Source organism: Dipodomys spectabilis, unplaced genomic scaffold (genome assembly GCF_019054845.1).
Source record: "Dipodomys spectabilis isolate Male_0828 unplaced genomic scaffold, ASM1905484v1 ptg000526l, whole genome shotgun sequence".
Classification (NCBI taxonomy): domain Eukaryota; kingdom Metazoa; phylum Chordata; class Mammalia; order Rodentia; family Heteromyidae; genus Dipodomys; species Dipodomys spectabilis.
Window position 1 is genome coordinate 1,412,599 of NW_024871203.1, and position 15,368 is coordinate 1,427,966.

Consider the following 15,368-nt stretch of genomic DNA (forward strand, 5'->3'; position numbering starts at 1 on the left):
CCACACTGAGCTATAGGTAACAATGTCTAAATCAGAGGACTCCATATTGGAGAACTGCAGTAAAACATGTATATGGACATTAAAAGCAGGTAGAAAAATTATAGTGAACAGAAACACATACTGTGGAGTTGTATTAGAAGCTGGTTTGACTCTGGACTCTCAGAGCTTCTGGTATTAACTGCAAATATAACATTCTCCTTCCTTATTCTGTGTCTTCTGCTAGTTCCTATTTCCAGCCTCCAGCAAGAAGGACTGTGAAAATCAGATTAAGCTGACAATTCTAAAGTTGTCTAAAATTAATGGCAATGAAAATTAGGAAGACATAGCCTTTTTCAAAATCCACTAGAAAGAATATTTTCTCTCCGATAGTCTTATTTTGTACTAGTAAAGTGCATCACACAGGAACTTTCCATAGAAGTCTAAAAAAAATATAATAGGACAATGATGCAGTATTACACTGATGAGATTTTTATGAAAGTATAAAAGCTTCAGTCCATTCTCTACAAGCCTGATACTGCCTAGAAGACAGCTTTTCACTTAACATCTTTGAAACTAAATTGCTTAAGTGAAAATTTTCAAGTCAACTTTTGAGGGTGCTTTAATCACCAGAATGGAAGCATACAAATGAATTTTAAAATAAAATAAATGCCATCATGATTAAGGTCTAGCATCAAGAGGCCATACCTCACAGTGAGAATACAGTCAGATGGAAGGTGAAAACAAGTCTAAATCAGAGAAGGAACACATATAAGACAAGAAAGGTAGGTCCCTGGGACTGAATCATTAAGACACACTTAGCAGATGTCTTCCATGTCCAGATTCTCCAGGCCCTAGCTGGGAATAAATATGGTATTTGATCATAAAAAAGAAACAGTAGGATTTGTTATATCTGGAATGGGCAAAGAATTCGGAATCCTAGGAAGACTTTAGACACTAGATGCCATTATAATGAAATAAAGTGTATGAGGGTTGAAGAGCTCTAGGATAGTTCGTGCTCTGTGCTCTTTTATGACAGATGCCAGCCACACCATAGCAAAGTACCATGAAGAATTACTCAAGTTATTATGCTAGTGGAAGATCTGGCTGGAGTAATTATAGAAGGGCTCCACAGAAAGGTATGAAGAAAACACACATTCAAACATTGGGAATAACTATAGTGTAATGCTCAGAATAGGTGGGAGAAAGTTCTCTGGTTGAGCTGCAGAAGACAATCTTTCTTCACAGAGAGGATCAAAGCATTCAGTTTTCTAGAAAGTTCTATTAGTCTTCATCTTGTCCCTATAAAGGAAATAATTGGGAATATCCACAGTAAGTTTATAAGTATAATCTCTATTGTAACCAATATTTACTCAGAGCATTTAGTTAGAATGATAAGTAAAAAAATCCTTGCCTTAATTCAGAATCATTTTTATGGTGACTATAGAAAAAATAACATTTAATTACGTATATGCTAAAATAGTTCTTTGCTTTCAGTTAAAATCTTGATTAGACATGTAAAGTGATTACTAATAGATATGAGATTTCTTCTTGGGGTGAGAAAATATTCTGAATTTAGATCAGTGGTGAGGGTTGCAAAACTGTGGATATACTAAGAAAACCTGAACTGTATACTTCAAAGGGATGAACTGCATGCAATGTGAACTGTATCGCAAATAAATGTGGTATGTAAGAATTGGCTAGAGAATAACTTTTCTTAGAATTTATCATGAATAAACACCAATTTTTCCATCTCCACTAAATAATTTCTGAAGATTTCTATCCATTACTTGTTAGTTTAACATTTAAGACTGTCAAGGTAAACAGTTTTGCTAAAATTTGACAACATACTAGAAATGAATATTTAGTATATAACATGCTACACTATTGTGTGTGTGTGTGTGTGTGTGTGTGTGTGTGTGTGTGTGTGTGTGTGTTGGTCCTAGGGCTTGAACTCAGGATTTGGGTAGCGCTCTATTACTTGAGCTACTGCCCACTTTTGGCTGGTTTTTTTTGGTGGCTAATTGAAGAGTCCCATAGTCATGTCTACTCAGGCTGGCTTCAAATCATGATCCTTAAGATCTCCACCTCTTGAGTAGGTAGGATTACAGGTGTGAGCCACCGACACCTTACTTACTTACTTTTAAAATTATCTTGGCAGGGCTGGGAAGGTGGCTCAGTGTTGGAGCGCTTGTCTTGCATGCCTGAGGCCCTGGGTTCCATTCCTCAGCACCACATAAGCAAAAAGAAAAAAACCAGAAGTGGTGCTGTGGCTCAAGTGGTAGAGCGCTAGCCCTTGAGCTGAAGAGCTGAGGGACAGCGCCCAGGCCCAGAGTTCAGGACCCACGACTGGACCCCCCCCCCCAAAAAAAAACAACACAAAAACAAAAAAAAATTATCTTGGCAATAGGATTCCATTAAAACTACCTTTTCACACCCCAAATGGACCTTATTAAGGATAGGTTCTTTATTACCCAAATCCTCCTTGTATCTGTGCCATAGTCTTACTTCATGCCCTATGTGTTCTCTGGCTTGCACACACACTGGAAATGGAATGGTAGGAAATTGACGTGATAGAGATATTTCAGCTGATTAGCTTAATCTTGGCTGAGAATGGTGAGGTGTTTTTATAAGTGGAATTAAAAGGAAAGGAGATGCAATTAAGCCCTGTATAGCTGGTCAGGGCACAGCTCTTCCCTAGAAAAATAACGCATCATGGTGGCAGTGGGACACCTGCATTGCTACTATCATATGACTAAAGGTAAGGCAACCAAACTTGTCTACATTTCATCATTTGAGATGAGTGGCATGGTGGTACCTCTCATAGTATTTCTGTAGGAAACCATATCATTTACATCACTCATTGGAAAAGACTGACAGTACAAAATTGCAGAGCTATATAAAGTACATGGTATAAAAATTATTATTCTGCTATACTATGTTAAAGATGTTAAGAACCAAGGTTTTCATAAAAAATAAACTAAATAAAATATATGAGAGAAACAGTGGCATGTCAAAAAGAATCAAATGAACAATATGAACTTATATATAGATGCATATATATGAGGGGCATATCACACATATCACACACGTGTGAGTGATATATGTGTGCGTATACACTCACATACATATACACACACATATGCAAATACCTGTCTAGATAAAAGGCCTAGAAAAATCTAGGTTCTCTAGTTGAGCACTCTCAACTCCCAGATCTTTACTATTTGGTTGAAAGAAGAAAAGAAAAGCAAACATATGAGTTCTTTAGGGGAAATGGCTCATGCTAGGACAGAGCATGAAAGGTGTCAGACGAGCTTAGGTTAATCATCTTTGGCCAGAAACCAGGAAATCTTTCAAAGATTAATAGGCTTTCTCAGTAGAAAACAAGAAAATGATCTCATTCAATATAGTTCCCATTGGGAAATCTAAGTAGTAAAAAGGATCATGTCCACTACATGCAATAATATAGATGTTCCACACAGAAGAATACATACTGAAAGGGTACATATTATTTGTCAGAAAAATGATTCTATATGGAGAGGGGAGGAGAAGAGTTTGACTACAAAGTCTTCTGGGGTGGTATTTATTTATTATTTATTTATGTCTGTTGTAGGGCTTCAACTCAGGACCTGGGCACTGTCCCTTAGCAATTTCGCTCAAGGATAGAGCTTTACCACTTGAGCCACAGCACCACTTCCATTTTTGAGTGGTTACTTAGAAGTAAGAGTGTCACAGGGACTTTTCTGCCTGGGCTGGCTTCAAACCTCAATCCTCAGATTTCAGCCTCCTGAGTAGCTAGGATTATAGGCATGAGTCCTCGGCACCGGGCAGGGGGTGCTTTTTAAATGAAATTCATGACAAGACAAACCCTTGCTCACTGTGTTTAATACCCCTACAGTGCAAGGATTCTTAGGAGAGTGGACCATTATTTACATGGTGATTCTGGTTACCCAATTCTGGGTACATCCTTCTGTTAGGCCTGAATAGTATGTTCTCATCTTTCTCTAGGGAACATTTTGCTTTTCCAGGGATAAAACTGCAGAGGACATCAGGTGTTAACGCACTGTTCGCTCATCTAGATGGTATATTCTGGGGACAAATCAGATGTTTACAATGGAAATCAAAGTAGTACATTACTGTTTAGCCTTGTATTTTGAGGCATCTCTTGGTTCACTGCTGGGATTGCTCCAGTCATCGGCCTCAGGTGTGGTCTTGTAATGGCGCCATGCAGACTTATTGAACACTGGCAGCCTCTCAAATGATTCACTTGAAAGGGCCTATGGAAAAAGCACATACACTTCAGGTCCATGATGCTACATTTCTCATAAGACACACATATTGTACCTTCTAAAACAGCAGTAATCATAATGCATAGCTCTTGAACTTAACTTACAATTTAACTTAACATTTTAATTAGACTGGCCAGGAAGGCTTCCCTGTCCCCACCCCTGGCATGGGGATTTGAACTGAGGGCCTGGGTGCTGTTCCTGAGCTTTTGCATTCAAGGTTAGCACTCTACCACTTGGATCCAACCACCACTTCCAACTTTCTGGTCGTTAATTGGAGATAAAGAGTTTCATGGGCATTCTTGCCTGGGATGGCTTTGAACCATGTTCCTAGGATCTTAGTCTCCAGGGTAGCTAGGATTACAAGCAAGAGCCACTACTGGCTCCAGGCTAAAACTGAAGCTTTATTTTATTTTATTTTTTTTGGGTCCGGTCGTGGGGCCTGAACTCTGGGTCTGGCCGCTGTCCCTCAGCTCTTCAGTTCAAGGCTAGCGCTCTACCACTTGAGCCACAGCGCCACTTCCATGAAGCTTTATTTTTTAAAGGAAAGAAAACATTCACTTACTCATTCAAAAATCAGTACTGAAGTATACATATCTAGCAGAAAACTGACTATTCTTAGGTCAAGCACTATTGTTCACTAGGCACCTTTTCCCTCAATAGGGCTCAGGAAGAAATAATCTCATACATATCAGATTTATAAACATAAAAGTAATATCAAATACCATAGTAGTTCAGGGTTGGGCATGTAGCTCTGTGGTCTAGTGTGCTTAACACGCATGGGATCCTGGGTTCAATTTCAAGCGCCAAAGCAAACAAAAATCACATTATCTATAAGCAATGACATCTAAGAGAAACACTCCAAATAACTGGTTAAATCATGGTACTGTAGCCTGGCACTGGTGGCTCATATCTGTAATCCTAATTACACAGGAGGCTGAGATCTGAGGATTGAGGTTTGAAGCCAGCTTGGGTAGAAAAGTCCCCGTGAGACTCTCATCTCCAGTTATCCACTCAAAATACAGAAGTGGAGCTGTGGCTCAAAGTGGTAGAGCACTAGTCTTGAGCAAAAGAGCTAAGGGACAGTACCCAGGCCCTAAGTTCAAACCCCACAATAGCCCTCCCCCAAAATATGGTACTATAAACATATATGTCACAGTTAAACAGAATGAGTCAGCTCTATATGAATTATATGTAGGAAGATCTGCAAAGTAAGCATAAACTAAGTGAAAATAAGGGAAATGTCAGTTACATGGGCAAATATTAGATTCCTGTCATATTTATAAATTTATATAAATATATATTCACATAAATTTAAAATTTGTATAAATTTATATAAATATATAAACCTCTAGGAGATTAAGACTTGTAGTCACTACTGTAAGAGAACTGGTGGCGTAGGACCAGCAGAGGTAGACTTGGTTTTCTTTCTTCTTTTTTGCGGGGGAGGGGTAGCTCTTTTTTGTAAATTTTTGCTAGTACTTCTATTAACTATTCAAAAATATTCTAGGGGCTGGGAAGGTGGCTCAGTGGTAGAGTGCTTGCCTTGCATGCATGAGGCCCTGGGTTCGATTCCTCAGCACCACATAAACAGAAAAAAAGCTGGAAGTGATGCTGTGGCTCAAGTGGTAGAGGATTAGTCTTGAGCTGAAGAGCTGAGGGACAGGGCCCAGGCCCAGAGTTCAGGCTTCACGACCAGCAAAATAAATAAGTAAATAAGCAAATAAACAAAAAGACTCTAAATATTTGAGCATTTATAAATAAAAGCCTACCCTTTCCCCATCACACAATGCACATTCCTGTGGAAGCTAGCACGAAACAATTTTTTTTTTTTCCAGTCCTGGGGCTTGAACTCAGGGCCTGGGCACTGTCCCTGAACTTCTTTTGCTCAGGGCTAACACTCTACAACTTGAGCCACAGCACCTTCTGTCTTTTCCTATTGATGTGGTACTGAGGAATAGAACCCAGGGCTTCATTCATGCTAGGCAAGCACTCTACCACTACGCCACATTCCCAGCCTCTAAACCATTTTTGGACAACCTGCTTCAGAGTCAGGGTTTTAAGCATAGCACAGCAGCTCCCTTGCTTGTGATCTACTGAGAGTCAGTCCTTGACACAAGGGTTTATAAAATATAGATTTTTTTCTTTTTTTAAAGGTGAAACAAAAAAGAAAAAAAGAAATCAAACCCAACAGTAGCAATAAATGAGAAAGATTGTTACAGAGTATCAATACTTTTTAAAAGATTTTTTTGCTGGTCCTAGGGCTTGAACTCTAAGCCTGGGTGCTATCAGGTGAGCACTCTACCACTTGAGCCACAGCACCACTTCCAGCTTTTTTCTGAATAGTTTATTGGAGATAAGAATCTCATAGACTTCCCTGCCAGGGCTGGCTTCCAACTATGATCCTCAGATCTCAGTTTCTTTAATAGCTAGGATGATAGGGATCATAGCCACAAACACCTGTCTTCAACATTTATTTTATTTATTTATTTTTTTGGGTCCGGTTGTGGGGCCTGAACTCTGGGCACTGTCCCTCAGCTCTTCAGCTCAAGGCTAGCACTCTACCACTTGAGCCACAGCGCCATATCCGGCTTTTTTTTTCTGCTTATGTGGTGCTGAGGAATCGAACCCAGGCCTCATGCATGCAAGGCAAGTGCTCTACCACTGAGCCACCTTCCCAGCCCCTCAATATTTAATTTTTTTTCTGTGTACTGGTCCTGGGCTTGATCTGAGGACCTAGGTGCTGTTCCTGAGCTTGCTTCCCCCCGCAACTCCCATCTAAACTCAAGGCTAGAGCTTTACTACTTGAGCCACCACTGCACTTTGACCTTTGTTTTAGGTGGTTAAATTGGAAATAAGTCTCATGGACTTTCCTGCCCAGGCTGGCTTTAAAGCATGATCCTCAGTTCTCTGCCTCCTGAGTGGCTAGGATTACAGGTGTGAGCTACTGGCACACAGCCTAGATCAACCTTTTTATAACCATATTTTCATTACTGAATTCTTATGCCTTGAGAAAGCCAGTGATATTTTTTATGTGTGTGCTGGTCTTAGGGCTTGAACTCAGAGTCTAGGCACTGTTCTTAAGCTTGTTTTGTTCAAGGCTGGTGCTCTACCATTTGCGTTACAACTCCACTTTTGGTTTATTTGGTGATCAGTTGGACTTTCCTGCCCGAGGTTTCAAACTGCAATCCTCAAATCTCAGCCTCCTGAATAGCAAGGATTACAGGTGTGAGCCACTGGTACTCAGCTAAGCCAGCTAAGCAACAGACTATGAAAAATTACAAGTTAGAATTATGGTTTTAAAAGTCAGTATTTTAACTTTTTATATCTCCATGCTTTATATTTTTTTCTGTATCTGAGCATAAAATCAAAAGTGAGGAATGCAAGGGATGATATGGTGTTTTTCTCAATTAGTTATACAGCAACAGAAATAGAATGCAGTACCTTCAGATAAATGACAGCATCAGTACCCACTCCTTCCATGGAATATAACTTTAGATCTCCCTGAAAATATCTAGCATACAGACGAGAAATTGGCAAACCATAACCGAAGCCAGCCTGTTAAAAAAATTAAAATAGTGAGACAAGCACATATAATTTATATGAGTACAATTCAGAGGAGATTAAAATAAATTATTGATTCAGATTTAAATAAAATGAATTGTTAATTCAATCACTATGACATATATGCTTATCTATGGCTTGACAATCTATTTTCACTCTAAAAAAATTTCTCATATGTTTGGATAATAACAGTCAAAAATTCTATTTTTTCCACTAACAGTTTTTTGCACTTTCAAAAAGCAAATACCAAATCAAGTGGAATTTTATCTGATGACAAAACTAAACTACATTCATTTCAAAGTTCCATTATCAGATTTGCTTGTTCTCTAGAGTGAGAATTAATAGCACAAGAGTTCAAAGCCACCAGTAACAAGGCTAAAAGACTGAAAAGAAAGCCATTGTCTCAGAGTCTACTTCTTAAGGTTCTGGAAAAGATACCACAAGTTAATATACAGTAGTTTTTTTTTTTTTTTTTTTTGAGATAAGAAAACAAATTCTAGTGGCTTCCTATCTGTCATTACAACTCTGACAACCAGTAGCTTTTTTCAAAGGGGTCTCAAATATTGGTGAGAACTACAAGAATAATTAAGACTAAATTCAATAGTGGTGGTCATGAGTGGGTGGGGGAGATGGGGCTGGGAAGGTGGCTCAGTGGTAGAGTGCTTGCCTTGCATGCATGAGGCCCTGGGTGTGATTCCTCAGCACCACATAAGCAGAAAAAGCCGGAAGTAGTGCTGTGGCTCAAGTGGTAGAGTGCTAGCCTTGGGCTGAAGAGCTGAGGGACAGCGCCCAGGCCCAGAGTTCAGGGCCCATGACCAGCAAAAAAAAAAAAAAAAAGCTTCAGCTTCTCTGAGCAAGGTGATGGAAAGACAGGCAGTGGTCCAACTGTATTTGAACTCAGACCTAAGTTGAAATCAACTTTTTTTGTGAGACTGAGAAGTCTCAATCTCTTTGACACTTCCCCAAACATACGACAAAAAAAGCTTACTTTGGGTCTACTAGAAGGATTAAAGGATATAATAAATGTAAATAAATGTAAAGTCACAGTGCCTAAACCATAGTAAAGCTAAATGATGAAATTTGGTATTATGACTTCTTTAGGTATTGTTAATTTTTTTCATTTTTATATGCTTATTGTAAAAATAGTGTACAGAGGGGTTACAGTTACATGAGTAAGGTAATGAGTACATTTCCTATGGAGCTTTGTTACCTCCTCCTTTGTTTTCTTATTATGACTTCTGAGAGCAGCAAGTTTAAAGAGGTATGAGGATTTCTACTATTTTCTAACATCTCCTTTGGAGACCTTCAAGGTTAAGCCTAACTGAAAGAGTGGGGGTGACAGGATACAGGCCCCCATCATTGAAGGGCCTTAAGATTAGCCGAAATATGGCCAGCAGGAAAGATGAGCTATCCACAGTAGTGATTGAAGTGAAATCAGTGAATCTCAGGAAAAGAGCAAGTGAATTCTAGGTCTAGCGGGAAACAGCAGAGGACACAGAAACACCTGTGAGGAAACAGGAAAACCTAGAGCCCCAAGGAACACAGCACAAAGGTCTCTACTTTGGGTGTGGCAATGTTGAGGAAAGGTTTCCCAGTGTTTCTATGGACCAAAAGGAATTAGCTGGGTGGCCATTTTCAAAAAAGAAATGCATGTATCAAGTTACAGAGGTGTAAGTTTCTAAGATGTTTGGAGAGGAAAGTATGCTTTCTAGTAGCATATATCCAGCACTCACTTGAAAGCTGAGGGCAGTTTACAAACTGGGGGAGATGCTAGGGGAAGCATTTGTTCAGAAAGAGAAAACACCCTATATATGGAAAAGATTTCAGACATAACCAGCACACACCCTAACCTGAGTCAGTTGAGTGACCATGGACAAAGTACTAATAATCGCATTTCCTCATCTAAATAGTAGAAATGTGAATACATTGAAAGGTGTCTTACTTCAATTTTTCATAAAGAAAACATTGACATAACAGCTACCCTCAGGATGCCTTTTTAAGATCTGGAATATGCAAGCCTTATTCTCTTTATGAACAACTTGAAAAAACACTGGATTTGTTTCCAGCAGCTTCTTTTTCTGTGTTTATTTAAATAGGTACTAGATGCTGTTCAGGCAAGTTGATCTTTTGCAAATTTTTTTGAATCTCTATAAAAATTATTTTCTCTCTGTTTTCTTTTTTTTTTTTTTTTTTTGGGTCCGGTCGTGGAGCCTGAACTCTGGGCCTGGGCACTGTCCCTCAGCTCTTCAATTCAAGGCTAGTGCTCTACCACTTGAGCCACAGCGCCACTTCCGGCTTTTTTCTTATGTGGTGCTGAGGAATCGAACCCAGGGCCTCAGGCATGCAAGGCAAGCGCTTTACCACTGAGCCACCTTCCCAGCCCTTCTCTCTGTTTTCTACATGCTGAGTTAACTCTGCGTTGAATAAATGATGCAAAGTGTTTTTATTCATACACATAAGACGACCTTATATGTTTATCAGCCAGGTAAGACTTTAAGATGAAATTTAATATATATCTTGAACTGTTTTGTCAACTGATAAATATGTTGCTGTGTTTAATGACAAAGAGTTCAATTGTTGTTTGTCAATTAGACTCACTCAGCAGGGGAAGAAAGGATGGTCCTATTGGATCTACACGCTACTATCTTTTTTTTTTTTTTTTTTTTTGTCGGTCGTGGGGCTTGAACTCTGGGCCTGGGCGCTGTCCCTCAGCTCTTCAGCTCAAGGCGAGCGCTCTACCACTTGAGCTACAGCGCCACTTCCGGTTTTCTGGTGGTTTATTGGAGATAGGAGTCTCATGGTCTCTCCTGCCCGGGCTGGCTTTGAACCACGATCCTCAGATCTCAGCCTCCTGAGTAGCTAGGATTACAGGCGTGAGCCACCAGCGCCCGGCATACACGCTACTATCTTAACCAGAGGTTTTTCTGACTACCTTAATAGTGATGAAGGGTAGTTCCAAATGTTACAGAAAAGACCTGGAAAATTTATATATCACTTATACGTTTTGTGCTTAGGTGATTTAATAGGAATTTTTTCTTGCCAGTCCTGGGGCTTGAACTCAGGGCCTGGGCACTGTCTCTGAGCTTCTTTTGCTCAAAGCTACCACTCTACAACTTGAGCCACAGCGCCAATTCTGGCTTTTTCTGTTTATGTGATACTGAGGAATTGAATCCAGGGCTTCATGCATGCTAGGCAAGTAATTTACCACTAAGACACATTCCCAGCTGGAAACTTTTTTTTTGGTTGGTCATGGAGCTTGAACTCAGGGCTTGGCTGCTATTCTTGAGCATTTTTGCTTAAAGGCATAGTGCTCTACCACTTTGAGCCACAGCGCCACTTCCAGTTATCTGGTGGTTAACTGTAGATAAGAGTCTCACAGACTTTCCTGCCCAGTCTGGCTTCAAACCATGATCCTCAGATCTCAGCCTCCTGTGCAGCTAGGATTACAACGTAATAAGAAATTTTTAATGTTTTCATAATTAAACATTCTAAGTATATAAACAAACTATATTGTAGATATTCAAAGCTTTGGATAAGTTGAACATCTATGGGATGTGACATCAAAGTATGTAGCAATCTAGGGCCAAAGGACTCATGAAGAATGTAGTGATAGCCAGGTAGTGGTGGCTCACACTTGTAATCCTAGCTACTCCGGAAGCTGAGATCTTAGGACTGTGTTTCAAAGCCAGCCAAGGTACAAAAGTCCATGCATGACACTCTTGTCTCCAATTAACTAGCAAAAAAGTTGGAAGTAGGGCTGTGGCTCAAACAGCAGAGCATCAGTCTTAAGCAAATAAGCTAAGGGACAGTGCCTAGGCCTTGAGTTCAAGCCCTAGTACTGGGACAAGGAAGGAAGGAGGAAAAGGAGGGAAGAGAAGGGGAAGGGGAGGGGAGGAAGGAAGAAGGGGGGGGAGCAGGGAGGGGAAGGGAAAAGAGGCCAAGGTAAAAATCTCCCCTTTTGCCAGGTGCCAGTGGCTCATGCCTGAAATCCTAGCTACTCAGGAGGCTGAAATCTGACGATTGTGGTTCAAAGCCAGCCCAGGCAGGAAAGTCTGTGAGACTCTTATTTCCAATTAATAACCAGAAAACCTAAGTGGTGCTGTGGCTCAAGTGGTAGAGCTCAGGGACAGCACCCAGGCCCAGAGTTCAATCCCCATAACTAACAAACAACAACAAAAAATCTCCCTTTTCTCCAAACCATATGGGGAAGCACCCTAATTCAGTGATTCTAGCCTAACAATCCAGAAAGCTAGGCCAGTCCATCCTTCTATTAAGGCAAGGTCGTTTTCTTCAGCAGTAGTTTGTAATGCTTACCAAGGGAGCCGCTCTTGAAGGCTCCAGACTAGGTCGAGGAGCAGTGGAGTACATGTAATTAAACAGGCGATCTATTTTTCGAAGTGGAACTCCACCACCTTGATCACTTATCTGCAGTGTACAAATAGACGAACATTTTAAAAAAAGAAGTCAATCTATATTTAGTGGGAGGCAATGAGTTCATTAAGTAAATCACATGCTAGAATGCTCTAAAACATAGTAGGAGCTACTGAAATGTGGCTTCTTTGGGAACAGTGTACAACAAAGGAGGTAGACCAGTGAAGCAGGATCCAGCAGGCTTCGGGTTGAAGTCTTGCTCAATGAAGTTTAAATAGGATAACTTAAGCTAAGAATGCAACATGGTGCTTTCATATGTCACTTGACCATAAGGATATAGCCTATGAATTGCTTCATTAGGCAGTTTTATCACACAAGCATCATAGAGTGTGTTTATACAACCAGGCTGGTTACTGTGTCACTAAGCAATGTAATCTTATAGGACCATCATCATATATAGTCAACTCATGACTGACTGAAACACTGTTACATGGCTATACATATAGATAATATAGTAACTGTCAGTTTTCTTCTCTCCCTTTGATCTCTCAATGTCTCAACATTGATAAAGTATATACGTAAATATAAAGCAGTTACCTTGATAGACAAGTCTTCTTTACCCAAAGTAACAAGAGTTTTCACAGCTGGGTAACCCTCTTTTCGGTCTTCATATAATTCGACTGTTGCCCTCATTGAGTTCTGAAATTGTAAGACTGTCTTTAAACACACACACACACACACACACACACACACACACACACACACACACACTCACACACACACACACTGCTGACTCATAAGCCACTATTTAATTAGTTAATTAATTTTGGTGTTGACCCCAGAACCTTACACATACTAAATACACACATACCCTACACCACTGAACTATATCTCCACCCGACAAACTACAATTGTAAAAAAGAAAGGAACACAACAATTTTTTGTGGGCCAATATTAGCTGGATGTAGATGCATTTTCCCCCTAAGGAGCTTAGCTAAATGAGTTCAGATCAAGGAAAAAAAATTTTCATATAGTTTTTAGCCCTATCCAACATGCTCAATATTTATTTTTCTTTCCTTGCTTCCTTTATTTTTGCTTTAGACTTCTAAAATTATTCAACTCAACTTAGAGGAATTTTTTTAATCACATGTAATGAGGCTGCAGAAGCTGATGTGTGCACTTGAAATCCTATTTGTCAGTCTGCCATTTATAAAGCACCTTTCCTCTAAAGATGGCAGAAAAATGGAAAACATTCATGCTTCCCACAGAAAATTAATCATTTGGCTGAGAAATGTGCAAGAAATATTAGTTACAGAGAAATGTGGAGAAACCCCACAGCTGTGGAAGGGAATTTTCACAATTGAATGGCCATCTCTATTCTATAGTTTTACATCAGTAATGTTCTAATTTTTGGAAGCAAATAAGCATAACTGATTTTTCAGATGTTCAATGTAGTGTTTTCCACAATGGAAGAAATAAAATTTTAGCTCAAATGCCTTAAAACTGCTAACAACATTAGCTACTAGGAAACAAAAGCAATAGCTTAGTCTATAGAGAATCTGAAGAAGACATTTGTCTTTTTTTTTTTTTTTTTGCTGATGATGGGGCTTGAACTCAGGGCTTGGGTGCTGTTCCTGAACTTTGGTGCTCAAAGCTAGTGCTCTACCACTTGAGCGTCACAGCTCTACTTCCAGCTTTTTTTTGTTTGTAGTTTAGTGGAAACAGAAGTCTCACTGACTTCCCTGACCTGGATGGCTTTGAACCACAATCCACAGATCTCAGAGTAGCTAGGATTACAGGAACGAGCCATTGGAGCCTAGCAGAATTGGGGCTTTTGTTTTTGTCCTTTTGGGTACAGGCCATCCACAGCTTTCTCTTCAGATTTGCCTCTGTCAGAGATTGTAAATTGACTCAAACATGCAAAATGGCCACAGGATCTTTGAGGGTAAGAACAGCTACTAATGCATGATCACAGCTAATGCTCAGTAGCATACATCTGTATAAACACAGTTTTATTTTGGTCTGACGCCCACCTATAATGCCTTTGCCAGATTTGGAAACTGAAAAGCATCTCTCATCTCATAACTGAAGAAAAACAGTATGGATCTGATGTAAAGTCACTAAAGTACAATTAAGTTTCGAAATCAGTATGTACTAATATTCAGGAAAACTATACTGTACACAGCAATTTTTCATCTCACAGTGTACAAATTATAAAAAAACCCACAGGATATCAGAAATAGAATTTTTAAAATGGTTATGCAAAACCTTTTTCTTATGCTAATCTAATGAATCCATTATGCCCTGAATCGAAGTAATTTAAAATGAAGACTTTGTTCCATGTTTTTAAATTCCACTTACCTTGAACAACTCAAATAGCATGTGAAACAGATGGGAGGGCACATAAACTACTTGAATAGGTTTGTCTGGTGCTTTGGCTGCAAACAGAGACAAAACCATCAATGAATAGTACCCAAACTAAAAGTCAGAATGATGTTCATCTTCTATTTTCCAAGTATATAAAACACAACTCTATAAAAAATAATACAAGGGTCTTATCTCCAATGGCAAGACTGAGGGAAAACATACGCTTCCAAATCAAATAAACTTGGGGTGAAATCCAGTTCCTTAATTTACCAGTTTTGTGAGCTTGGACAAATCATTCCAGCTCTTTGGAACTTAGCTGAACAAAATAAGAACATTAACATCTATGCTATGATGTGAAGATAAATATAGGATACCTAAATGTTACTTGGCATTTTTCAATTAGAAGGACACCTTCATTACTGACCCCAATGGTCATATGTAGGGATATGAGTCACCAGAGGAGAGAGGCTGGTGAATCAGACTTAACAGCAATGTAATGGTTTGAATCTGCAATGTCTAGGAAGATTCCTGTGTTAAAAGGCTTAACCAGTTGCTAGCTAATGGGCTTTGGGGAGTGATTGGATGGTAAGAGCCCTGACCTACTCAATGATTAATCTATTGGTGGATTCACAATTCAATAGGATGATTGGGAAGTAGTAGAAACTAGGAGGTGAGGGCCAGTCAGAGGAAGTAGGTCGCTGGGAGTGGGGCGGGGGAGGGCATGCCCTTCACCTGTATGTCTTGTCACCGTCCCTTTCTTTGCCTCCTCTGTCTTACAGTGTGTTTCTTGCCTTAGAACAATGG

The 15,368-nt window shown here is 39.7% G+C and overlaps 1 protein-coding gene across 3 annotated transcripts in view; it reads right to left on the bottom strand.

Annotated features, from left to right (window-relative positions):
* Window positions 1-341: 341 nt before the first annotated feature.
* The window catches only part of Pdk3 (pyruvate dehydrogenase kinase 3), a 70,944-nt gene continuing 55,917 nt past the window's right edge, over window positions 342-15,368 (bottom strand). The window contains exons 7-12 of one of the 3 annotated variants that reach the window (XM_042670202.1): window positions 14,559-14,635; window positions 12,795-12,896; window positions 12,141-12,251; window positions 7,707-7,820; window positions 4,114-4,253; window positions 342-1,278 (exon numbers count right to left, since the gene is read on the bottom strand). In XM_042670202.1, coding sequence (XP_042526136.1) covers window positions 1,248-1,278; window positions 4,114-4,253; window positions 7,707-7,820; window positions 12,141-12,251; window positions 12,795-12,896; window positions 14,559-14,635 — 575 coding nt within the window. In that variant the 3' untranslated portion in view covers window positions 342-1,247. Of the gene's footprint in view, window positions 1,279-4,108; window positions 4,254-7,706; window positions 7,821-12,140; window positions 12,252-12,794; window positions 12,897-14,558; window positions 14,636-15,368 lie in introns of all 3 variants that reach the window. The other 2 variants (XM_042670203.1, XM_042670204.1) reach the window with 2 other exon arrangements.